Source organism: Triturus cristatus, chromosome 5_1 (assembly GCF_964204655.1).
Source record: "Triturus cristatus chromosome 5_1, aTriCri1.1, whole genome shotgun sequence".
Taxonomy (NCBI): Eukaryota; Metazoa; Chordata; class Amphibia; order Caudata; family Salamandridae; genus Triturus; species Triturus cristatus.
Window position 1 is genome coordinate 435,428,438 of NC_140587.1, and position 27,976 is coordinate 435,456,413.

The 27,976-nt window shown below is 43.8% G+C and overlaps 1 protein-coding gene across 4 annotated transcripts in view; it reads left to right on the forward strand.

Moving 5' to 3' along the window:
- The window catches only part of MTERF3 (mitochondrial transcription termination factor 3), a 186,685-nt gene that overhangs the window by 112,174 nt on the left and 46,535 nt on the right, over window positions 1-27,976 (forward strand). For all 4 annotated transcript variants that reach the window (XM_085605216.1, XM_085605217.1, XM_085605218.1 and 1 more), the window contains exon 4: window positions 13,243-13,432. In XM_085605216.1, the coding sequence (XP_085461342.1) occupies window positions 13,243-13,432 (190 nt within the window). The remainder of the gene's footprint in view (window positions 1-13,242; window positions 13,433-27,976) is intronic.

Sequence of the window (27,976 nt, forward strand, 5' to 3'; positions counted from 1 at the left end):
TCATTAGCAGCTTCTGATATTTCTCATGAAGATTCTTTGCTCTCCAAGTAATACTTTTACACAAAAACAATAGTTATTCATCTCAATAAGTCCCTAATCTGTCTGGACTTATTTTGCCAATAATCATCTCTTCCAAATCTACTTTCAATTGAGTCACGTTTTTACTCTGGGGTTGAGGTTTTGGCGTTGTCATTTCTTTTTTCCAATTATTTAATACTTCTAGGGAAATACCTGCTGAACTCCCTGCTACTGGAGTGACATTCGGCCCTATTTTTCTTGGGTCTATTTGTATACTTCTTCTACGGGTTTCTGTTATCATTTCACCAACCGGAAGATCTAACAATGTGCTATTCGGATCAATTTGCTACCGTCCTCCTTTCACTCCTGACACAATTTCTCGGAACTGAAAACGTATGTACTTGTGATAAATTCTGTCTTTCTCCATACAGTGGAACTACGGAACCAATTGTTACCGGTACTGTCAATGCTACTGCATTCAAACTCAACTGATTCAATTTCTGAACCTGCTCTATTCTTGCTTTATTCAACAAATTTATTTCATTTTCTCGTACTGCTTTAGCTATTTTTGTGACTTGTGGAGTTAATGGGGTTCCTATTTGTGGGGCACTTGAAGTCACTTCCTCTGAATTTTCTTCATATGGCGGAGGTCTTATGTTCATAATGTCCTCTAACACTTCATCAGACTCGCTTGGGTTAAAACTCAAACTCGAAGGTTCTACATTTTTCTTTTTCTCTTTACATTTGCCTCCTGTCTGTTCTTCATCAACTAAAACTGGGTATAAGCCTTCAGATATCACAACTCTCCTCCATCTTTTCAGCTTTTCTTCTCTACTCTCAAAAGGGTATCTAAATATCATTCTCCTGTAACCTCTGTTACCACTTCTGTGTCTCTCTCTCTCAAATGACTCAACTTCCCATTCCTCCAATGCTTTATACTGTGTCAATCTGGGATTCCGTTCTAATGAATTCATTCGATTTCTCAAATTCTGCAATTTTCTTGGATTAAATGTACCATGCTGTGGAAAAGCTATAACCCCATCATCCTTTGTATACTCCATCCAATTCTCTAACCACATACACGTATGATATCCTCACTCCAACATCATATATGAAGCAGGTGTTTTTGGAGGTGGAATCGGAATTCCCTCTCTAGTCACAATCAGTTTATCATAGTTAAAGAAATTCTTTATTCTCTTAAGCAGCTTCATCTTTCTGACTCTTCGCGATAATGTATTTTAGCAAAACAAACAAAACAACTTTTCCGTAATTCTACTTGTTCTATTGGTCAATTCTCGTCATATACCAGCACGACTCACTCCAACCGTCAAATCACGGCTCTCTACGTATTTGCTTTTTCGACCAATGCTAGCGCGACTCACACCAACCAGCCAATCAGAACTCCGTACACGCCCACGGCTTGACCAATGCCAGCGCAGCTTTTTCTGACGTCAGTATTACTCCTTCTACTGACCCTCCCTTCACAGCACAAAATATTACAACAATATTTTTCTGAGGTTTCTTAGTCAAATTTCAGTTATTAACACCACAAAAAATAAAGAGATATTCTTCACAGTTGAAACAAAGTTTCTTACACTGCAAGCAATAATAACGACCAGCGTTCTCAGTTCTCTAACAAGCTCTGGGAGGACCTGGTACTCCTCTAGGGATAAGGCCAACATTTCACAAGATAACTTTTTGGTGTGAAATGAGGTCTTGTTACTCTCCTGGAAATAAGCCTGGAGTTTCGAAAGTGGATCCTTCGCTATTCCAGACACCCTACTTGTATACAAAACTTTCCCTAATATAACACCTACAGCCCTCCGTAGCCTCAGTGTTATTACAACAGACAAAGTACTTCTGCAGTGTGATTTCTTTACCACACTCTTCTTCTGCCTACTTCAGGCTAAATTCCTTTCCCGGGATTCCTCAGATATCTCCTTACGTGTACTTCTAGACAACGTAGAACATGACACTAACTTTTCGTGTTAAGAACATATAATCATTAATCATTACCAAACTAATCAATAATTAAACCATCCTCTGCTACCAAGAAACTGATCCAGCGCAAGGTCCATACCTGATCAGGGATCACTACTCAATAATATCACAGAACAATGGCCCATACACATTCACCCAAATCCCTGATGCGCTGGGGTCAATTTATATACGTTCAATACTTGTCCTTCTAAAATCCATGTGTGACGTCCTAAAATACGTATCTAAATTATACATCAACTTTCCTTCTACTTGGTCAATGAACCAATTAGTTGAATAGTTGATGGTAATGATAATACTATCTAACTAACTATTCAGTCAGCTAAATAATCACAGACTCTCTCAATAAAGTTAATAAAGTTTTTTCGCGAATTATTACAAATGCTCAATGCATACAGTCACAAAATGCAAATAATGAAATTCACAAAGGGAGAGAAAACATCAGCAACTTCAAATGAAAACAAACTCATCATACAAGCAATGACATTGTGCATGAAAGAGTGGATGGATTAAGAGCCAAACGTTTCAGCAAATTAAATGCGAAACAAAATGCACCTAACGGAGGGGATAGATGAAGAGACAATAGTTTTCATCTAAAATAATTCGAATCAATATATTTATGATGGAGTGGATAGGTGAAGAGACAAAAGTTTCAGAGACAAAATACATTTGCGAGTAATTTTTGCAGGAATGAGTCGGAATAATACAAACCTAACGATCTGTGGAAAACCACCCCCTTGGCCTAGGTGATGGTGGTTTTCCCTGAAATAGAATCAGGGAACAAAGATATCTGAACCCAGGAGCAGGACAGAGACTGGAACAGCTAGGCCTCTCTGCAAAACCGACGAACAGTGACGCATGCACCCGTCTTCTCTTTCTCCCGGCAAGTCTAAACCACACCCCTAAAGGCACCCCAATTATACTCTAAAACCTACATGTCCGTCCAACATTAGTTGACACATTTTACGAAACTCGACAGGGATTGGTGGGTTTGGGAGGTGGTGTTGTCACACCACCGTGACTTCACTTACAATTTATTCATTTTATTGTTCTACATCCTTTTCCATAGCTTGGTTCTTGACTCGTTCTCACGATTTCTACACAAGATACATTTAAACATTTTAATTAATAAATTTCAGCATCGTGTCTCTGGTTCCACAGTTGGTCACATCACTTGGCAGACAATCATCACATTGGCCTTCAACCCCTTACGTCTTTTCTACTGTGCTCAGCGCTTCTGTCTTGCCTTTGACAGATCATTTCACTCCTTTGTTCACCCCTCCTCTATTCAGTCAAGTTGAGGAAGACGGCGTTTCATTCAGCAAACTATAGCAAATGTAATATGAACATTCATTAATTGTATGATAATGCACTTTTCACTGTTTACCACCCACCTTGCATTATTCCTCATTAGAGTTACCTAGCATAAGCTTGAAGCAAAAAGCGACATTATTTATTATTTCAAAGCAAGATGCAACATGCAAACTACGAAATGCACATGTCTAGTCATGCATGATTTTTCGTTTCCTTCCAAGCATACTGCAAATACGTTTTTGGTTCTTTCTTATATTATTTCACATTAATGCATACATGTCCAAAGCGATTTCCCTCGTGTTTGTGTAAGGTGCACATTAGTTTTCTATTACTTGTTACTTTTATTGCGTATTATGGGGGTGTCAATTCGAGCAGGTTTCTTTTTGCGTACCCCTGCTCCATCAGAACCTTTAGTTCAAACAAAAATAATAGGCCTCAAATGGTAATTTTTCGAGCTGGCATATTCTTTAGTCTTGGCAAGGTCAGTAAGTACAAGGGGCAAGGCTTTTTTAAACATTAGTGCCGCTACAACCGTAAAAAAGTTTTTGATGAAATATGAAGATTCTTGTTTTTGACTTCCAAAGGTAATGTGCGTTCATGTGATGAAAAGTTTGAACTGCAGTTCTGGTTTCCTGCCTCTTGTAGACTAATGTATGGAAATCTCTAAATGAGATGGAGTCATTAATGCTTTTATTTTAAATGGGATACTTTCAATACCAAGACTGGATTTCAACTATCTTGTAATATGTTTATCAGCATAATAAAAAGTTACCTACATGGCATACCATACTATAAATGGTATTGTGCATGTTTTCAGGCTCCCCAGATAGAGGTGCACATTATCCCCGATAGCTCTGCATTGTAGTTTCTCGATTTTCTGCCTAGAGGAAAGGCTAGTTGTTGTTATGTGGATCAGTAGCAAAGGAATTTCATGGGTGGGGCTATAATTACGATGTGAATAACTTATTCTTTGTTGCCAGTGCGCCTCAATAAATGCACACTCTCACCAAATGCATAGCGGATTAAAAAAAATTCAAAACAGTTCTGCACATCACCCTTTCCAGATTTTCAGTCTTCCTTGAAATTAGTATGCAGACAATATTAATTCAGGAAAGTTGAAAATAAGATAATGTTATTTTGTCATTAGTCTGCAATCAGGAATGTCTGAAACAGCCAACATGAAGATATTTTTCTCAACCACATGAACAGACACTTTCAAAGATGCTTGTGGTTTGTTAAACTAATGTTAGTCATCTGTAGAAATGATTGGGTCATTGAATACTCCCTCTTAGCTGTCAGAATCCTTAAATGACGTCTAAGCCCTACATGCACTGTCAATCAGAGCCAAAATAATTGTTCATTGCCTGATATAGGTAACTTTTGACACTGTAAAATAAGGTAAAATTACCTCTTTGTTCAAATTTGCGTTTTCGTAACTCTTTTAATTTTACTTAGTGCTGACAGACAGTCACATGTAGCATGTGTTCTGACAATATCTGCTCATTATAAGGTAAAGGCATTTAGGTTAACACCTGCATTAAATTCAGTACTTTTACAAATTATGACCAATTCAATGTGAGGTCTAGAGGCTTCGGATTATGTTTATTTTTCTCCTGTATTACCACTCAGCAGCCATAATGTAATAGAAAACATAGGGACTACATATCCCATGAGTTCCTTAGAAAAAAGATATCTAATAACAGTCCCTCCTTCCACATATAGTGGACATCACTGAAGTAGCACTTCCTCTTTCTTCGTTGCTCGGCAGCCAGATACATGCTATTTACTTGATTTCTTATTTTAGTTTTTTGTTTTTTTTATACATTGGGATTGTGATTTGTCTTGGGGTGTTATTTACTCACAATCGTTCCCGCCATCTCATGTGGCATAGCCTGGTCTGTTTCTGATGGTCAGTTGTTGCGCGCGGTTCATTGTTTCGTTCCACCTGACCTGAACCGATCTCCTCAAAGGGCGTCTGAATGTGGCGGAAATGCTTTTTTTCCCCCAGTGTACCCAGCACTCCCTTAGAGGGTGTAGTCTTTAGCTTTGGCTCGCACTTTACTCTGTCCAACCCCTATCTTCTTTATGGTCTCCAGTCCTTTATCGAAAAAGTGAGCGTTTGGGAGGCAAGTCGAATCCTGAGTCCACTACTGGTTCCTTTCAGTTTGGGTGCATTGTTGCCTTTATAGCTGGATTTTGATCTCCCATTAACCATACATGTCCAAGGGCGATTATAGTTGCTACAGAAAAAAACCTAATAAAGAATAAAAGGGTAGTAGACCATCTTTAGTGCGTTTCAAGCACCACTCTTTCCATCTCCCCATGACCTGTTGTCCAGTTAATTCAACATCTGACTCAATCATTATGGCGCAGTGACAGGATTCCAGTTATCTGGAGGAGGTCACGGTGGGGCAAAATTTGCAGCCGATTGACGGTAGTTTGGTTGAGGCAATTTATTACTCACTTAAGAAGATGATCTCTTCTGCTTTGAAGCCCCTGGGAAGAACAATTCACTTGCTTGCCTCTGTACACAGTGTCCTACTTCTGCCAGGGAAGGCTCAGTCCCCTTGAACCCCAGGCTGTTTAGAACATGCCCCACCAGGCCTCCCAGAAAACCCCTGTTTACCCCCCCCTAAGGGTTATCGCCTACTTCTAAACCTCTGGGAATTCAATGGGTGGCTAATGTATCACCACATCAAGATGAAGAGTATTCATCTGCTCAAGGATATCTTGCTTCCTTATGGGTGGATGGTAAGGCTCGATATAATGAGCATGTATTTCTCAATTCCAATAGTCCCTCCACACAGATGATCTCTTCAGTTCAGATGTAAAATTCAGATGTTCAAGTTCATTGCTCTTCCATTCGGCCTGTCATCGGCCCCTTGGTGCTTCACCAAGGTTTTGAGACCGGTCGTGGAATGGCTAAGAGCCAGAGGGATTTGTCTGATAGTCTATTTGAGCAATAGCCTTCGTTTTTATCCGAATCAGACTCAACATAAAAAAGAGCTATAGGTGAGCTATAAGTTAAAACAACCTAATTGCACTAAAGCAAACGGATTTATAAAGACATAATACAGTTTGTGTAGGAAGCATAATTTCCAGGTGCTTAGATTTATTGAACTCCTCAATTGCCAACATAACATCTAGAAGGAATTGCAGCACAGTCAACTGCAGCTTGGTTAATGTCAATCCATCTCAAAGGCTCATCATTCATTATCCATTAAGGGCCTTTTGTGTATAACAATAATAATAATACTATATAAGTGGTATAACTTTCCATCTACACTTAACCCATTCCTCCACGTCCTCATGTTTGACATCTCTATTGGTCTGCTTAAGCCATCACCCATTAACATGGACTTTTCGGTCTATAATCTCAGACCAATTATTTGAAACAAATATCTCTTCTTATTTAGAAGAAATGGTCACTTACCAACTAACAACTAATGTAGCTATATCTACCCTTTACCCCCCCTACTGACTATCCAGGGCCGGCTACTCCTTCTGTTACACCCATCATCTCCCTTAACCAAAATCCTACTTTCCTCGTTTCTAGCTTGATGCAAGTATGAAAGCCGGTACAATCTCCGGCGAGTCCCAACTCTGCACAGTGCATTTTAATTGTGTAGTTTCATCTAGATATGCACAAATGACCGCTTCCTTTCCCAGAATGTATTACTGCAGCATACGTAAATACATGAGTCTCCAACTGAGAGGATGCATTATCTCATGACAAGTTTTGTCACATCTACATCGCCAATATCATCACAAGTAGTTTTGTACCTGCATCTATGGTGTCTCCCCTCAGCTTTTCACTTTATGTTCTTCCTGTCCCCATTTGCTTCTTCCTTCTGAAGTCTAGGATCATCTGACAAATTATTTCCCCGAAAGGGTGGTTCCGAAGTTCTAGGTCAAATTACTATACTTCCCTTTCCAATCATAGGCTTCTTGCGGTGTCTTGAAGAGCTTGATTCTTTCTCTCTGTCCCTGTAATACATTAGGCTTTGCAGGCAAATAACCACATATATTTCACATCCAGTGCCCAAGTTTTCTTCTTGATTTCTTGGGCATCTCCCTGCTTTCTAAACTGCTTAGATACCTTCAGGAAAAACATATCCTTATGTTCTGGAATTTCAGCAGGTCTGCATTCCTAATTTCATTCAGAATAATGTCTTATCTGAAATAGAATGTTACTTACCTTTGGTATCTATCTTTGTGGTGAATACTAGGTCTGCCTGCAGTTTCTCCACCTTTTAAATATCCAAGGCACCAACCTGGATCCGTAAACATTTCCATACAGGGCCTGGATGGGAATTCAAAGCAGCCCTGGAAATTTTGTTGGACCAGCCCCCGGGGCAGATATCAATATTTCCCACACCAGTGAGCAGAGAGGACAAGAATGACATCATGTATGTTGATGTGCAGTGCAAACACTATTTAGAACCTTTATTAAATGGCATACAACCATCCTTCAAGACTGGCAGGAGGATGTGAATCTGTGAAGACTATTGGTTGAGTATCCACCAGAAAGATTGTTACCGAAGGTAAAAAACTTTTTCTTCTGATAGATACTTCTAACTGCTGATTCCTCACCTTGAGTGAGGGGCTTAAAGGAATAGTCAGACAAGGAAGTCCTAGAGGACATACTGGGTAAAATGTCCACCTCTCGTCCTTACGCATCTAAGCAATAGTGCTTACAATTGTGTATATGGATGCCCATTTTGCCACTCTGCAGATTTTCCTTGCCGAGGTGCGGTGTAAGGCTGGGCTCTGGTGGAATGGGCCCTTATGCCATAAGGTGGTTCTTTCTCATTTGATACATTTTGATGCATAATACAGCTTTGCTCTACTTGTTGCCTGTGTGCCTTATAAAGAGCTGGTTATCGGTCTAGAACTCCTTGGTGCAGTCAATAAGAACTGAGTGCCCTGCAACCTCCTCCTTGGTGGGATGCGGAGGGCGGTGGAAAAAAGGAAGGCTGATGGATTGGTCCAGATGGAACATGGTGAGAACCTTGGGAATGAAGCATCTCTGGTTCGAATTACAAACTTGCCAGGGAAAATGTAGTAAAGGTCAGCCATACGCTGAGCACTTGCAACTCATTGACACGTCTCACTGGAAAGATGGTGGAAAACCACTCTTAAAAGTCGAAAGTCCTAACTGGCAACAATGTATGGGCCTGAAGGGAGACCGCTTCAGGAATGTTAGACCCAAATTAAGGCCCCATTGTGGCATAACAAACTTAGAGAGAACAATATTCATCAAGCCCTTGAAAAAACGTCAAACTAAGGGCACCTTGAATAGCGATGGTTAGTTCATAAAGCAGACAGGGTGCTAGGTATCCCTTGACGGTCCTCAAAGTACAGCTGTACTGTACATTAGAAAGCACAGCACTCTGGATGTCTGACAAATGGGCCTTCCTTAGATCCACTTTGTTCTAATCGCACCAAGCAACAAACTTATTCCACCTTCTGGAGTACACCATCTTGGTGGAATGATGGTAAGAAGGCAGAAGGATATCTACCACTTAAGCTGGCAACTGGAATGAGGCTAAATTGCCCTGCTCAGTTTCCAGACATGAAGGTGGAGGCTCCGAAGTTAGGTTGGAGAACCTACTCACTCTCTGCCCTGAGAGGAAGGGCAGGAGGCCTGCGTACCACACCCTTCGCTGCCTGTCTAGCCTGATGAAGAGCACTTGTGCCCCGTCTTGGCAAATCATCCTCAGAACCCCAGGAGTCAAGGGTATGGAAGGAAAAATGTAGTAAAGCTGAAAATTCCACTTGGACCGAAACACTCTCTTAAAGGCTCCTTGCAATGGATACTGGAGGGCTTCAAAGTTCGGGCAGTGCAAGTTGCTGTGAGCGGCAATTACATCTACCTCAGGTGTGCCCTACTGTACGAAGATGCTCTGAACTACCTCCAGTAGACATGCCGCTTGTGGTTGGCAAAATGACACCTAAGCCACCTGCCCTGGTGTTCAGAGAACCAGCCACATAGTTCGCTCCCAGCCTGACTCCATGCTTGTGAGCGTAAGACGTGAGTTGCTGGGCCCCCACCAGAGAAGCGGAGTTCATGCTCCGCCTTGTATGTTTATATACCACTTTGGTGTCCTATTGTCTGTCAAGATCTCAATGGACCATCTGCGAAGGGAATGAAAAAAATACCTTGAGCGGTCAATCTAGTCTTCCTCAGTTTGAACAAATTGATATGCAGATGGTGCTCTTGCTAAGACAAGAGTTCTCATATCTCTAGATCCTCCAGATAAGCAACTGCTGTGGACCATTGCTGATGAAGGGGGTTTAGAATCCTTCTTTGACAGAAAGATATTAAAGGCACTGATGTCTAGGATCAGACAAAGACCGCAGTACTTTTTGAGAACAAGGAAATACCAAGAGAAGCCAACCTTCTGTTATGGCACCAACTTCACACTCTCTTTCTGCAGCAAGACTCCCACCTCCTGCTTGAAGATGTGTAGGTGGTCTACTGTCTGACAAGAACAGGGAGTGGAGTATGTGAAGAAGCCTGATGTAGGCATACCACCTTTCTACAATTTGGAGAACTCACTGGTCCAAAATTCTGAACTTCCAGGCTCGTAGAAAGGAAAACGCCCAGATGCCAACCAGTCGCAAATAGATTGACAAGGGCGGACTAGAACTGCTTGCCTGAGAGGGCAAGGGAAGGAGGAGGTGGAGGATGAGGCTGATTGTTGGGTGGCTTGGCCTTTGTCCTTACCACAGTCCCTTTGGCTGGTGTTGGCTGAAATTAAATCTATGAGCAAACTCTCAAAACCTATAAATTTTGCCCCACTCTAAAGCTGAATCAGCCTTTTCACCAAATAACTAGGAGCCGTTGGGAGGAGGGGCAGGGTTCCATGGCAGTGGTCCCATGGGAATCGAAGGTGCTCCGCTGCAGTCCCTTGCTCTCCTTAACAGCTCAAACATAGCGTTCAAGAAGAACACCAGATTTTTCTCTGGGTAGGGCATTCCTGGGGTGGTTGAGGAGAAGGCAGTGGTGCTGGGCTGAGTTCTGTTGGCAACAGCATCAGCAGCTTGAAAAGGAGGGAGATCTCCACAAGTTCTAGCTTAGATGACGATTCCATTGGGGTCATATATCACAGAGGAGACTTTTTCATTTATCTCTCGTGTGTGTCCTCTTCTTTTCTTGTTTATGCCTCCTTTTCCTGAACGTCGAGGCTGGAATCATAGTTTCCTGGGCCATGAAGAACGTAGCTTGCCCTTCTTTTATAACCTTAGGATGCCTCCTTTGGTAAGACTTGTAGGTCCTTGAGTGGTGAGAGGTTCAGGGATTGGGATCTGGCACTCTGTCTCCTCATGGTTTGAATCCTTGAATATTGGGGGGAGGGCAGCATTCGGCACTGCACCATGAGTTTTGAGAAGAGTAGAGTAATTCTCTGAAGAACTCCTGAGGGTATTGTCAAAGTGTGAACTTTGGATACGTGTCGATGGTGCAAAACAATTGAGGTGGATGCTTTATGGCTCTAGTGATGTCACAATGATGTTCCTCCTGGTGCAATGCCTTCCAACTATGGAAAAGTATCTGGATCCAGCCGCATGCCTGGGATATTCAAAACCTGAGAAATCTGCAGGTAGAAGTAACTATTAGAAGTTCAAGATAGAAGCACTTTTAGGTTATCCCCAGGTGAGTCACAAGTTATAGTATCTTGTGGTATGATCTTAGTGTTTCCTACCCCAGGATTGCATTAGGATTTTGATGGATACATCTAACTGCAGATTCCTCACCTTTTGAATACTCGCCAGGTATCCGACGGGATCTGGACATTTTAAAGCCGTTCCCTTACATGCCGTTAGGTGGCCTCATGTGGCTCCATGGAGACGTCGTTCCCCTCCAGAAGTGACATAGGGAACCACATATAAGTGACAGTCACGTGCGCTGACATAATTTCCTGTTGTATCTCTTGGTAACCAGTTCTCTTTGACCACAGCAACAAGTCTCTTTCCTTGGGTCTGGTATGGTTAACATAGAAACGTTCATGTGACTAGGAAGTTAATATAGTTGCAGTTTTCCTATGTCTGTAAGCGACGAGTAGTATCAAGGTTTTTCTAGGCCAGGGAAAAACTGGACTTAAGCCTCAACCTTTTCTTCCATCTCTACAAGCCTCAACCTTTTCTTCCATCCCTACCATCTTTAGCTTGTTGGTAAACAGATCAAGGGGTAGAATTAAGAAGAAAGGGGAGAGAGAACAAGGGATGGAAGACACAAAGGTTCTTTGGAGCACTAGTCTCAAACAAATGGTGTAGTCGGAGCATGTTGTGTCAAATAAGTTACCCTGGTCTGCAGCACACTATGTAGCCCAGGTTTGAGACCGAAGCATATAATTGCAGGCATTAGACTCGACCTTTTACAGCTTGCAAGCTTGGAGGGGGCAGTGTCTCATTTGCACTAACCTGGCAATCCGGATTCAACTGGAACAATGTTAATCTCCTCACTTTCCTGAAACTGATAACCACGAAAAGGATTCTTTGGTGGCCAGCTGTAGATTGGGGCAAAGGGGGTGGCACAAAAGTGAAACAAAGGCACTGGATATCTTCACTCAGCCTGTTCGTACAGCCCGGATTAAGCCACAATTTCAGCTTTAATATTTGTTTTTATCTTAACAACTATCTTCAAGGATTTGTAAATTAAGTCTGTGCTATGAAAGACTCTTAATGTAACAAGATGCTCAGCGGTAACATAAGGAACACACATTAGTATTGTACCTTTCCTCTTGACAGCAAGCAATCACAACACCACCCAGTCAATACATTAATACTGTACTTGACTCAGAAGAATATATAACAAAAGTCTGCACAAGCCAAAGATTCCTCTTGCTCCTCTTGTTGTATAAATAGTGCAAGTTAGAGGTTATAATCCTTGCAATGCTGACTCAAAGTAAAAAAAACCCTACTGCACTTCCTTACAAGCCTTTCCTGCATCTTATGTCTTGATCATGGGTGGTGGAGCACAGCACAAAACATTGATTGTGAAAATGATGGAGTATACCCCCATCCCAATTGATGTCACGATACTAAAATACAACAAAATAATGTGTATATCCTATCTCTTAGGACTCTTTTCTGATCACTGCCACGAGTAATGCTTCCTGCAGTGCACAGTGATTTATGTTCCTAGTCTTTTCAGGTGATATTTGACGACGAGATCTCCCAGGGAGTGTGTACCGCTCCCTTTATTGGCGGTGTGTGTTTGGTCCTTTGACGCTTTAAGTGTGTTCTTATTCCTCTATATTGATCCATCAGCATCCTGCTTCTGCTCGGTTTACCTGCCAAACAGCATCTGGCGGCAGCTGGTCCTGAGCTAACAAGTGCATCGGCTCAGATATCTTCAGCTAGCATCTCACCTGAGACAGCTGGTTCAAGTTTAATTACTTGTCTGACTGCCACATACTGCAGAACGTCCTCCTTTTCTCTGAGCACTGCCTATGACAACAATAACCACCAGTGAGTAGGTTAAGCTGTGCCTGGTATCCAAGTATCTTTCTAGGGGTAAACAACAGGTATATCTCTATATTGGATTCCAGACAAACCTTTTTGGTAAGCCAACAACGCCCACAGGCTTAGCCGTGATTACAAATAGAATCAAGCCATGCTTGCAGCATATGTTGATGTTTACTGCTGCTGGTTTTATGTTACGATTTTATCCTTCATTTTGGGAGATCTGCTTTTCTACTTCCCCCCCGTTGTTGATAACATGATAAATACAGAAGAGTTTGTACTGAAATCGGGATTTGCTAGTGTATCATTAGGGGTTGCCTGTCGAGAAAGGCAACACGATTAGCAGGAAATTAGCATTGCTGATACTGTCATTATTAGAATTGTTTACATCTGATTTTGTTTTAATGCTGTATTTTTACTACCATAATACTTTTGTTCCCACAGGTGTTGATTTGTCCAAACTGGAAAGACGTCGTAATGTAGCTACCTTCCTGCTTAAGCTAGATTTTGAAAATGATGTCCAAAAGATACTTCTCTTTCTAAAGGATGTCGGTGTAGAAGATTGGCAGCTTGGGCCATTTATTACCATCAATCCTTTTATCCTCACCCAAGATCTAGAAGTATTGCAGGAAAGGTATGTTTTTGACACCAGCCTTTATTTACGTTGTGCATAACCCCTTGGTACCTTATAACAATTAGACATTTTTAGACATAAAAATAGAGACTACAGATACCAAGTATACCTGACCGGGTACATTTGTGTGTAGCAATTCAGCAGAGACATAGATGACTTTAGTGCTGGGATGATATTCCCTGACGCTTACTCTGACAGCATTAGACAGAGGGTCTTCTTTAGAGCTTGGCAAATGCAGCATGCCTTGTTACATTGGTGATGCGACCCTCCTACTAGGGCCAGATACAAATGCCTCTATATCTGAACTGCTAATCAGCTGCTATCAGCCGTCGGTCGTGACATGGCATTCTCATGGGGGCAGTACCACTTTGGATGTATTCCTATCAACTAAGAGAATCTGTTAATGAGGAACATCCAAAATCATGTGGGGCATGTCTCACAAGGCTCGTCCCCTGCATAGAGATTTAGAAAATAAGGAGTATGGTGGCTAATGAGAGCAGGTCAGGGGGACCTTCGACTTTGCCATCCCCAAATCAGACATGTCCGAAACAATTACTGCCAGGGAGAGCCTGCCATTTGATGGAGTCCAGAAAGTGCGTCAGCAACCTAGTTTGACAATCTGATCTTGTGCCCTACAGTAACATCTAATTCTTGCAAGAAAATAGACCACAACTGTAAAGCCTGGTTGTTACCTTTCATAGCCATTACCCTCCACAACTCCCAAATCGGGACGGAACCTCATCAATGCCCAGATTGTTTAGGCCATTATTTTCAGTTGTCACCATATTCTGGTACGATATGAGCACTGATGAAAGCCTCTGTGATTCTGTTGTGCAATAGTGGTAGCAATATCCTTGTCAGATGCCATTCATCTGTACTGTGAAGGGCCTGCCGTATTCACATGACTGTTCGGGATTCGCTTTGAGCCTTCCTGGACCTATTATAGGCCTCTTACAATGCCAGAGTCCAGTTGATCTGCTTTGGCTACTTCTTGGAAGTCACAGCAGTTCCGAAAACAGTTCCAATAATACCCAGTGAGTTCTAGGATCTAACTTGGCTAAGAAACGAAAAGACCCAAATCCAGCACAGTTTAGACTTCGGTCTCGAGAGGGTGTATCTTACCTCCTCGTGTCGCGGGTAGACCAGTGAGCTCTGCCTGATCTGGCACTTGATTGTCCGACTTTGCTCTCTACAGGAAAATGGAAAAAAGTACCATGGAGGTTACTTGATGGAATGCTTTGGGTGGCACTTGCGGTAAATTCCTCTCCTGCTCGGTTCACACTTGTGCTTCAGCCTTTCTTTCTAGTATATCTTTTCCTTACAGTCAGGCGTATCTTGTTATTCCCAGTAGTCTAAGTACGCAATACAAATCTTCCAGCCCAACAACGATTTCTTTCACTTACCATTGAAAGATGGCCTCTTTGTTCTTGAGCCCAAACTGCACCTGCGTTTGGTTCTCAAATGCCATTTTCTCCTTGCTGCCCAGGGTAAGTGCCTACTTCCAAATAGCAACTGGTCAGATTAAAGTGCTCAAACATCTTATTGCACTTTAGCTTGTCCACAGGCTCACCTGGCCAGGTGATTAGATTGCCTGTTGGCCTTTGAGACATCACTGAGATTATATTAATCCATGCAAAAAAAGGCTTTGGAAACATTGAGTTTACCCATGGACTATATGACTTATTAATGACCTTGAGGACTAGCATGTGAGTCTTCAGAGGAAAACCCTAGTGTCAATGTCACGGATACACACTTGTAAGGAAACCGGGTTATTAGTTGTGCTGGATGCGAGGCCTGTACAAGTAATATGTTCACAATTATCCTCTCATTGGGAACCAAGCACCCCATTGTAGCGGTTGACTCTCAGGGTAGTGAAGCAGAGCAGTCAAAAACCTACTCGGGATGTGGTGTGGGCTAGTAACCATCATTCGCTGGCACGCAATAGCACTCAATAAATGGTTGTCCAGTCTGGGCTTTTTCTTTGGAAAAGGAAAAGTACACTTATTACACATACACTTAAGATTGTTAGGAATAACTTTGGTGACATTATTAAATCATACCTGACCCCTAATAGATCATGACCCTCAAAAATCATGGTACCCACCACCTGTACCAGATAGTACGTTATAATAAAGGAGGGTGTCGCTTAAAATAAAGCAGGTCTGTTGGCTTTGTCAGAGTCACCACCTTAGAAAACCAAGAAAAACCCGTTAAAACTAAAAATAATAATCTCTCCATCACTGAAAACGATAATCATGGTTTACATGCATTCGTTATTACCAGTAAAGCATTGCAATGTTTAGCATACCTCACTACCAGCAATACACTTTTAAGTAAAACACTGTGAAAAACATCAAATGTGTTGGAGTCTTTCTTAAAACACTAGGTCACAAAACATGCAGCCATACAACCAACCATTAGAGGTACCTGCTTTCCCAGGCAGAAAAGCCTGGTGGACATAATTCCTTGACCCTAGAAACCTAGGGTCACTTTGTAAATTCCTTGTGTGAAAGGGAGGGCTGCTGTGACGCCTGTAGCTCCGCACAACTTTCCTTTAAAACATTAGTGGTGTCCTGCCCTCCTGGGGCTACCACAAGGAGAAACCTTTGGGCAACCAAAGCTCCACAGGGCATTATGGGACGCTCCTTTGTGTGAATATGAAATGAGCGGCTTCAGCACCGGTACGTCTTTGTTGCGTGGAGCTTTGGGACCCTCATCTTTTTTTTCTTTTAACCCCTTTACTGTGTTGGGGTCCCCGGGACGCCCCAATATGCAAATTTTAGTTGTGGCTGCGCAGGGAGCCCACTGCGGCACTGACCAGCCAACTCACCTCTCGGCTCTGTTGTCTGCCAGTGCGTGAGACAGCATTCACATTCTCCCTGCCAGTTTTATGTCTCACTGGTTCTGGAGAGACCCACTGATCTGGGGTCAGCTGCAGACAAAGTCCATAGTCCATTAGGACATCAGGAGGCTTGTCCATGGTGTTACCGCCATCCAGTTCCAGTGTTCAGCTCTCTGTCTCTCCCTTGTTCAAGAGTTTTTAAGTGGGCGTGGAAAGTTCTGGATGCCAGGCACCCCTGGCCAATCTTAGCGTACCACATCAACCCTTTGCCACGTCCCAAGCCTCCTGCAAAGGATGCTGGGATAATCCAAGATGGGGCTGTCAAGAGGTCTCTGTGCACATCTCCTCTGGGGTTCTCAGTGCCTCTCCTCACTGACATTGCCGCCAGGGACTTTCCCACCAAAACTTCAAAGAGGCACTCCATTCTTTGGTCAGTGGGCCTGAGCTGTCCCAACCCTGGTACAGTGTGACAGCTAATTTCCAGACCGATATTCTTCTCCATTCCTTCCGCCTCAGGAGCTGAGTGATGCACTGTTAATTGCTCCTTTTGTGTGGGCATGCCTTTGTTCCCTTTGCGGGGGAGCAGGGTAATTAATGAGCCAGCAAAATGGGGCATCAGAAAAATGAAGTGATGGATGGAATGCTTGAATTAATCTCGGCCACTGGTAATCAGTCCACACCCCATCCCAATCTATAATTTTTCTACCTATCACATGCCATCTCAGTTTGGACCCAGCCATTTGTAAATCAGTCTTGACCCTGTTCCAGTGAGAACAGTCTCAACCGAACTGCCGGCCAGGTCCTCCTTGAACCATAACTCAAGCAACCCAGGACTGGTTTTGCCCCTATTAGGGCTCTTCAACCTTGTATGGGCATAGCTGTCATACTTGGGGCATCAAAAAACAAAGTGATTGGATTGCTTTAATTAAGTGGGACGGTCAAGACTGGTTTGCATGTGGCTGAGTACAAACAGAGGTGGTATGGTGTGCAAAATAACTAAGGACTGGGATACGGCTCCGGGTTCCGCAGCAACAACAGCACCGAAACAGCCCTCATCGCCGCCACCGATGACATCAGGGCCCTGCTAGACAACGGAGAAACCGCGGCCCTCATTCTCCTGGACCTGTCAGCCGCCGTCGACACGGTCTGCCGCCGCACACTACGCACACGCCTCCACGACGCCGGGATCCAAGAGAAGGCCCTGTACTGGACCACCTCCTTCCTCTCCGGCAGAACACAGAGCGTCCGCCTCCCCCTCTTCCACTCTGAAGCCACTGAGATCTGCGGCGTACCCAAGGGCTCATCCCTCAGCCCAACGCTGTTTAACATCTACATGGCACCGCTCGCCCACGTCGCCCGACTGCACGACCTCCACATCATCTCCTACGCTGATGACACCCAGCTGATCTTCTCCCTCACCAAGGACCGCCAAAACCAACCTCCACGAAGGAATGAAAGCCATCGCCGATTGGATGAAGAACAGCCGACAGAAGCTGAACTCAGACAAGATGGAGGTCCTCATCCTCGGATCCACCCCTCGGCCTGGGACGACTCCTGGTGGCTGACCGCACTAGGAACAGCTCCAACACCCACCGACCATGCACGCAACCTAGGGGTCATCCTAGTTTCCACCCTCTCCATGACAAAGCAGGTCAACGCCGTCTCCTCCTTCTGCTTCAACACTCTCCGCAAGATCTACAAGTGGATCCCCACCGAAACAAGAACAACGGTCACCCAGGCCCTCGTCAGCAGCAGGTTGGACTACGGAAACGCCCTTTGCCCTCTACGCAGGAGCCCCGGCCAAACTCCTGAAACGACTTCCAACGCATTCAGAACGCCTCTGCACGCCTGATCCTCGACACCCCTCGCCGCAGCCACATCACACCCCACCTGAGAGACCTGCACTGGCTCCCCGTCAGCAAGAGGATAACCTTCAAGCTCCTCACCCACGCACACCAGGCACTCCACAACACCGGACCAGCGTACCTCAGCAGACGACTCAGCTTCTACACCCCCACCCGCCAGCTTCGCTCCACTGACCTCGCCCTCGCCACAGTCCCCTGTGTCCAAAGAGCGACCTCCGGCGGTAGATCGTCCTCCCACCTCGCCGCCAAGACCTGGAACACCCTCCCCATCCACCTACGGCAGACGCAAGACCTTCTGACCTTCAGAAGACTCCTCAAGACCTGGCTTTTTGAGCTGTAGCAGCATTCACACGCCCCCCCCCCCCCTCAAAGCGCCTTGAGACCCTCACGGGTAAGTAGTGCACTTTACGAATGCCATGATTGATTGATTGATTGAAAGTAATTACCGGTGGCTGAGATTAATTAAAGCATTCCATCCCTCACTTTTTTTTTCTGCCACAGAAATATCACAATGCTGGACGATCCATAATGTGTACATGTAGGTTCTTGGGACCTGCATGTTCAAACTTGATGTACATGTTTCACCTCAGTTTGATACCTCACTGCACTTTGTAGACCTAAGGGAAGAGTCCGTGCATAGACCCTTCTGCGCCAGGCTACTTGAGCACAATTACCAGGCTGCACACAACAATAGTCTCACCAACGCAGCCCGCACACGTGCTCACATATAACTAGCCCAAGTGCCTCTTACCGTGATGCGTCTCAGCGGCCTTATCTTATCTTAAAAGGCGGACATTAGTGGCAAACATGCACAGTCCAATTACGATGATAGGAGTGAGACTCCCCCACAGTAAAAAGTCCAAAAACCATATGAGCAAAAAGCAAACGATCTGAGAGGATTGTATGGGCAGAACCCCGTTCACTATACCACTGATGTTTGACTTTGTGAGTACAGGCCTTAGACGTGTCTTAGTACAGCTCTGCAATCATCCTATTTTTTGTGTGTGAGAAAGATCTGGAGAGGAAATTATTGTGGTTGCTTAATTATTTGGGCCAGCTGTGAGGTATGAGTCAAATAGGTTTTTGCCATAAGACCATCATGCCCTTTATGGCCTTCCCAGCTCACTCCCAACTAATCAGCCTCCTCAACCAGTATTACTTGCTGCACCCATACTACCACCTTCTCCACCTACCCCTTTGCCATCTACACCTCCTCGCCAACCAGCACCACATTCTCCCTTTCAACCTCCAAGAGAACAGTCTCCCAAACCAGTCTATAAGTCTCGTGTCTCACCAATTCCTGAGAACATGGATGATGATGATGATGATAATGACAATGAAGACTCTGCCTTGTCTATTCTGATATAGACGAGGAGGACGAAGAGCTTCGACATGAAGATGGAGATAATGACGATAGAGAGGTTTTTAATGTTCCAAAGGAAGATAACCTTCCCAATTCGCAGGATTCATCGGATGATATATTCTGTTTTCATTCATTAATGGGAAGAGCCAGCAATTGCATCAGTGGAACAGCAATGTTTCCTTTATGGCTTTAAGTAACAGCCACTTAAGTCTATAAGTTCCATTCCAATCCTGGATTTTGACTGGTCTCAAGGTCTAATATGAATGAAAATACCAGTTCCGGTCCAATGGTGATACCACATCTGGAGAAAAAATAGAGTCCCAGATTCAACTCATTTGCCATCCAAAACAGATTCAGTGATAACTTTGGCTATTCGAAGGAGATTAAAAAAAAAAGCATCACAACATCCTCTGGTCCTCCAGACCAGTATAGTAGGTGTATAGACGGTATGTACTGAAGAATGTGTTTGATGGCAGTAAAATCAATTAAAGCAGCTAATACTCTAGTAATCTGCTTAGGATGCTACAATCATCAAATGTGGCATGACGTTCCGGTACTGCTTAACCTAAAGTAGACTCCTGGAACTATACTATAGAAGGGGAAACTTACTTCAGCAGCTATCATTGATGCAGCAATGGATGCCTCAAACACAAGCTTTTGCCAGCTTGTAGGAGGAGCTGTCTTCAGAAGACCAGGCTGTTAACATTTCCAGGCATCCGTCTTAAATCCAATCCTAGACATGCCTTTCAATGGTCACACTCTTTTTGAGAAATGTGTAGATGGGGCTTTCCATCGTCTCCATATGGACACTGCATAGGCACTAGGTCTTTTACAATACTGTAGTGCTGGATCATCAAATTTTCATAGCTCATGAAGATCCCAGAATTACAGGGGAGGTTTCAATCAGTATGGAGGCCAAGGCCAGTCGTACTATCTTCAAATGCAAGTCAGATATGACCAATGATGTACCTATGACCGTAACAAAAAACAGTTATGAAAGATCATCAGTAAGAAAGAGAAACTTTTCAGAGGTGGAGGGTTGTTTTCCTTAGATCGGCGGAATGTGAGGGCGTTATTAGACTACAGCCAGCTAGCCGCGCCCACAGCAAGAAAGCTTTAGAGAATGCAAGGGCTTGGGAAGCCTTAACAGTGTTGTTTGAAGGCTTCGGAGGCGGACTTGGATGTAGACTCTTTGACTAGTGATCCAAATGGCCTACCCTGATGGCCACTTGATCAATGCATGCATAAAGGAATCTAATGTCTCCCTGACTGCACTTATTTTATTGCCGCAGAATCTTACTGATATGCAATGTAATGTACGATATTTGTATAGCGGACTGATGCACCATGCTCTACTGTTATCATGATATCCTGCTCTGTGCGCCACGCCGGGGGGTATAGGGGAGGACTATGAGGGGGGGGGGGGGGGTATTTCTGGTTGGTTTCATCAAGTGCAAAACTCAGACGTCACTTTTATGTTCCTTATTGCCTCTTGATTGTTATACCTGGGCATGAATCGCATCACTCCAGGGGAGCGGGTTGGTGCTTTGATGAAGTGAACTGGAGTACATAAATGTAGCCCTAGGTTATCCCACTTGTAGGGAAATTTAAAGCTTATTACTGACGGATGGACATCTGAGGAAAATTTGCATCCTGTATGTGCCAGAATATTTTGTTTTGAAATGAATAAACATATTTGCAACAAAAAAAAAGCCATAAAAATAAACAGTAATAAAGGATTTTAAAAAAAAGAACATCGGTAAGAAAGAGAAACGTCTTCCAATCACACTCCAGCGACAACCAAAAGAGGACTTAACTCTTTGGTATTGCCCCCTATCCAGCACAAACCAAGGAAGTAGGGGAGAGAATTTCCCTTTTTGCCTCCACTTGGAAGTCGTTAACATTAGAGAAATGGTTCAGACAAATTGTTAGCACAAATGATACTTCAGAATTTGTTCAAAGACCACCTGTATGCCCACCCAGAACAAACCTCTCCTTCTACGGGAGTTGCAACAGGAAATTCTCCTTCTCCTAAAGGGAGCAATACAAACTGTCCCAAAATCCCAGAGAAACCAGGGATTTTATTGCAGATTCTTTTTCATAAGAAAAAAGATGGGACAGTGGAGACCAATTCTGGACCTAACATGGCTGAACAAGTCATGTCGGGTGATTACACAAGAGGTGCCTCTGATGATCCATGAAGGAGATATCATGATGAGCAAGGATCGTCAGGATGCATACTCCCACATACCCTTCCACGGAAAGCACAGGTAATATCTTCGATTCTCAGAAACAGGACAACACTACCAGTTCAAGGCACTTCTTTTCAGACTAAAATCAGCAGCTCAGAATTTTAAAAAATGCATTGCTCCAGTCACCGCTATCTCGGAAGTCAGGGTCACCAAGTGTATCACTATTTGGACAACTGGCTCGTCAATGCACAATAAAGGAAAGTGGCACGGTCTTCTACAACAGCCTCCATCAGACTCTTCCAGAATGTGAGCCTTACTTGAACTAGAACCCAAGATGCAAATCCAGTTCCTGGGTGCTATATTCTACACTTAGCCGATGAAGGTGTTTCCATCGGCAGAGAAAGCTATAAAGCTCTGAGCAATGGCAAAGAGTCTGTTAACAAAACAGTCTGTTACAGTTAGACAGTATAGGTCACTTTTAGGCCTAATATCATCATGTATAGGCCTCATTCCCTTGTGCGGGCTGTGATGAGACCCTCCCAACAAGAACCTGATACGCAATGGTAACAAGTTGATGGCTCATGGGATGAAACCGTCCAAATAACGAGACAACTGAAACAGGCACTATTGTGGTGGAAAATCCCAACAAACCTCAAGGTAGGTCACTCTTTTCAACCTTAAATAGAAAGAATTGCACTGACAATGGATGCGTCCATGGATGGATAGGTAGCTCATCTGCAAGATCTCTCAGCCAGAGGCCTCTGGTCAGATGTAGAAATTATACTTCACAACAATGTGCTAGAGCTCCAGCCTATAAGCGTTCCTCCTGAGACTAGGAGGTCAAGTAGTTCTAATCAGAATAGAGAATACAACATCAATGTTCTATGTATCCAAACCAGGGGGGAATGTGGTCCCAACCTCTTTCGGAAGAGACCCAACTGGTATGGCACTGGTTAATTTCTCACAAGATCGACATTGCCGTGGAACATCTGCCAGGATGCCATAACGATCAGACGGATGGATTAGGCCGACAACTTTCAGACTGTGGCGAGTGGAAACTATACCAGGAGCAGGTGGATTACATCTTCCAACAGTAGGGTCAACCCATAATCAATTTCTTTGCCACACAGGACAGCAAGAAATGTTAACACTTCAGAAGCAGATTATGGCATCCAGGGTCAATGTGCAATTTCCTTTCAATCAGTTGCTCCAAAATCTTTGATTAATCCTTTTCTCCATTTCCCCTGATCCCCATGGTACAGTAGAAAGCGAAAATAGATTGTTGCACTCTGATCCTCATTGCTCTAGCGTAGCCACACTAATACTGGTACAGCAATCTCATACAGCTATTAATACATCCAGCCATCTAGCTGAAATTGCACTCCAGCTTCCTCTTCAGACACCACTTAGAGGTTCTGCACCACAACCCCAAGTGGCTGAATCTGACAGAATGGTACTTGACACCTTAGAGTAAGGCTATTTAGATCTACCGCTGGACTGCAGAGATATTGTAGCACAGGCACATGGTCCTGCAACTATGAAAACCTACAGTGCCAAGTGGAAGTGTTTCTGTGTCTGTGCAGGAGTTAACACTCCAATTCTCTTCAAATAAGACCTCATCAAATACTTCTGTACTTGTTGGATCTGGCCAAGATTAGACATAAATATTCTTCAGTCAGAGTTCATCTGAATCTAATTTCAAGATTTACAACAACAGAGCTATTATTATTTACTCTGTTTTCCCAACGAATCATAAAACAATTTATGAAAACGCCCTTCAGAGCATTTCCACCTGTACGATGCCCTCCAGTACCTTTGGAGCTCAATACTGTCATCAGGCAGTTAATACAACCTCCTGTTGAACCAGTACACAAGGCGCATTTAAAAATCATCTCTTGGAAGACCCAGCACTACTAGTGTTAACATCTTCAAGGAGAATAGGAGAGATACAAGCATTCACCATCAAGAACCGTTTTCTCTGCTTCACAAAGGTCAGAGTCCTCCTTAGAGCCAAGCCCAAGTTCATCCCCAAGGCTCCTACAGACTTTCATTTGAATGTTATTCTAAACTCTTTCTTTCCAAATCCATTTACATCAGTGGTCAAATCATTGCATTTATTGGATATGCTGGCAGATGCCTCAGGTTCTACATTGATAAGACTAAAGGCATCGGACATCGAATCAGCTGTTCCTGTCTTTTGGACAGCCAGGAAGAGGTCATCCCCTCTCCAAACAGGGGATAACACTTTGGCTCTCAGCCTGCCTTTTGTTTCTGCCACACCAAGGTGAAGCATCCACTCCAGGGAAGAGTAAAGACACATTCCACCAGGAGCATGGCTTCACTGTGGAACTCTATGATGGTGTGCCCTTGAGAGAGATCTGCTTTGCAACCACCTGGAAGAACAGGCACCACTATTGCCTTGACAGGAATGCATAAGCGGACGCATCTGTGAAACAGCCAGTCCTCAGGCACCTGTTACGATAAAGATGAGTCTGCTTCTTGCTCTTATTATGTATTGTAATGTGTATTTCTTACTATTCTGATTCAAGCATGTGAATATAAAAAAAGATCAAATGTTGGAGAAGAAATGACTTACTTACCTAGAACTCCAGTTCTCCAACGTTGGAATATTTTATATATTCAAAAGTGACCCTCTCTCCTCCCTAGTCAGAGGCTCCTTTATTATGTACCCTTCTCACACTTTGTGCTTTGAAATCTGAGCAGTGGTGGCATGCAGAGGGAGTTAAAGAGCTGGCACACTCAACTCATTGGCTGAAGTTCAGGTTGCTTCAAATGAGGTGCATGTGTTGCTAAACAAACACTGTTGTTCAGGCCTGTGGTCATTTTAACACGGTTTACTGCTAGTTAAATGCACCATGGATTCCCGGCCTGATGATGTGGAATAATTCAAGCATGTGAATGTATAAAAGATTCCCGTGTTGGACAACTGGAGTTACAGGTAAGTAAACTAATTTCTTGTTTTCCACCATCCTTTTGATTCAAATTAAAACATTTATGCATTTTTGCAACATAGATGCCACTGATGGGTAGCCAGGAGGCAGCAATTACTACCACTTGGGTACCCATGGCACTGCCAGCTACCACATGAAGGAAGAGCAGAAACAGAAGGTAACAAGTTTAACAAGCATTTGCAATGCAATAGGTCCTGCACTTTACGTGAGTTTAAGCTATTGGCATTGAAAATGACAATGTCTTTTATTTATTTTTTCGTCTTTGAAACCTAAATAAAAGGCATTGTCATTTACAATGCCAATAGCTTAAACTCGTGTGAATGCGAGACCTATTGCATTGTAAATGCTTGTAAGTACAGGAAGAAGGTGACTCAATCAATCTCTGTACTCACCCAAAAGCGCCCTAATAGCACCAACAATTCCTCAACACAGAAAAATACCTAAAATCTAACAAAGCACCAAACACTAATCAGCATGGCAACAAAATTGCACTGACTCAAATAATTCCACTCAACCCAGGGACCCCCAAAAATCTCAAACGGGAAAAAATCCCTGCAATCAAAACTCTCTCTTTTTTTAGCACATTGAGGCAGGGGCAGCGTGCTGTAATAATACATTTACACCATAGCACAGACAAAATGTTTAGCACTTTTAATCTCACAAGTACACTAACTACAACCTGCTAAATGACCACCAGCAAACAGTTGAAATCATCCCAGAGTCTTATACTAAATTCAATGTTTCCCTCAACTCAAAAGATAAATATGATTGTTTTAAATTTAGAAAGCGTTTCGTTATCAAAGTCAGGTAATGCACACTGTTAAGGCAGCATTTTCCAAGTACACACTTAAACGTACATTTCACCACAGGAAGAACGAGCACTGAAAAGCGCGTGCAAGTACAGAACGCCGAGATTGCTTCCTGAAAGCGCGAGCAAGTCTGAACAGGGTGGGCGGGGCCTAATGCTAACAGGGTGGACACCAACCCCGCTTCCACAGGCCCCAGACACAGAAGCAACAACAATAGATCTTGCTGAGGTGAAGCAGCGCATGCGCGCTGCATTCACAGGCGAGACCTAAAAACTGCCGGTGCTCAGCACTGGTGAGACCTGGCCCACTTAAAGCCCTGATTCTGGGTAAATCACTTAATATCCTTGTGTAACGTAACCGGTGCTCATGTAAAGCGCTCCAGTACCTTCGGGTCGAGTTTGCGCTATATAAATCTGCATTTAAAAAAAAAAAAAAGCATCTAAATGTCACGTGTAACACCTTTAGCTAGTCCATGCTTTTAGAAAAGAATCATTTGCATTCTGGACGTGTACTTCAGTTTTTACCCCTCCCAGTATAAGCTTAAAAAGGCAAAGTACTGTGGGCGAAGAAAGCCCGGCCTGGTTGCAGGTACCTCGCGCTGAGGGAACCAAAGGCTGACCACGCCAGAATTGAGGAGCACCGACATTCTGTAGTAATTAGAACGTTCGTGAACTACAGGTGGCGCTCATGCTTTCTGGGAGTTGCAGTCTTTGGTTCCTGCCCTGAGGAGAGGGCCGCGGTTTCTTCCTGTGAGGGGTTTCCTTTAAGTCCCGACAATTGAAGCCCTAAATGCATGTCGAGCATTGAATTACATTGTATGCGTTTTCACTTTCACTATTTATTGCGGGAAGATCGCTTCCGCTCCGGTTGTGTGTTCCTCGCTATCAAGGGTTGTCATTGAAGATGGAAGGTAAGAGCGTGGGGTGGTTCCGAAGGCATGTTAACTTTTCACCTTCAGGCTCTAGTGAGTAGGCTGCAGCCATGAGCAGCAGAGGCGATGAGAGACTGTTTTACTCGCTGGTCGCTGTGGTGGCCACCTTGAAGAGCCATAGCGTGGAATACCCAAAGGCGCTATGGGTGCCATACTAGTGACTGATTGTGCGCTAGACCTGTGCCAAAATCTAACAAAATATTACCCAGAATGTCCGAGTTCTTTAAATTGTGCCCCTTCCTCTTTGCATAGAATGGTAAAGTGTTTACTTGCTTCCTGAAAAGCACGAGCAAGTCTGAGCAGGGTGAGCAGGGGCTAATGCCGACAGGGCGGACACCAACCTCGCTTCCACAGGCCCCGGACACAGAAGCAACAACAATGGATCCCGCCGAGGCGAAACCGCGCATGCGCGCTGCATTCGCAGGCAGACCTAAAAAGGGCTGAGTCTTCGTTACTTTCTGTTGTGTCCACTCCCTGTCCTTCCCTTAGACCAGGGGTCTTCAAAGTGTTGGGCGCGACCCCCAGGGGGGCCGTGAAGTGATGGAAAGGGGGTCGCGCATTCCCGGTCAACACTTCTGCCCAGGCACAACAAGGGATTCAGCCCCCCTCCTCCCCCGTAGTGTGTCTCAGCTCGAGCTGCTATGGGCTCCGCTGGGCTGTCTGCAGTCTTATCTCCTGAGTTTTTCACAGGTCGTTAAGGACCATTTGCAGATTTACATACCTTTTGTAAAGTGGTTACTGAGGCTTAGTTTTTTTTTCTAGTTCCAGTACCCCCTGGGCCCCAACTCAGCCTTTTCCTTACATTTGTTTTTTACAGTTACTGCAGTAGTGTGAGAATGCATTTCATGAAAATAAATATAAAGTAGGGTTGCAAGAAGAAAAATACCAGCCATTTGATGTTTAAAGAGCCTGCAAAGGCCTCCTCTTGACACCAAATAGGATTGTAAATAAAATCATATGTATTCATTCGTAATGTGACTTTTCTGTCTTTGTTCCCTTTAATTATCAGTCATGGATCATCGAGGCAGCCCTAGAACACAATTAAGTGCTTTCTATTTATATTTGCTGTTCCAAGTACGCACAGATGAGTGCTGAAATATACAGATTTAGGTGACTGCTTAATGTCATAATAAAAATAGTTTAACTTGTATCTTAAACCCTACGCTGCCGTCAATAATATGCTGAGTTACTTCAAGTGTTTGGGAATGCACCCTGCATTCAGAGACCTCACTTCTCATTCTCGCACTTCACTTTCACGCTCACCCTGCACTCACAGCGATCACAATGCACTCACACTGATCACCATGCACTCACATCATTCACCCTCTCATACTGCACTCACAGTGATCACTCTGCAATCACAATGCACTTGCGTTGTTCACCCTGTACCTCAGCCTAAAGTCACACCACTCATCTGCACTCATGTGACACCTCATTCACCTGTCCCCTCACTGCTCAATTTGCAACTTGCTCAAACAAGCCCATCATTAACCATGCATTCATTTGTCCCACTCTGCACTTACATCCGCACCCAAATTCATGGTCACCTCACTCACCCGGCAGTCACTCC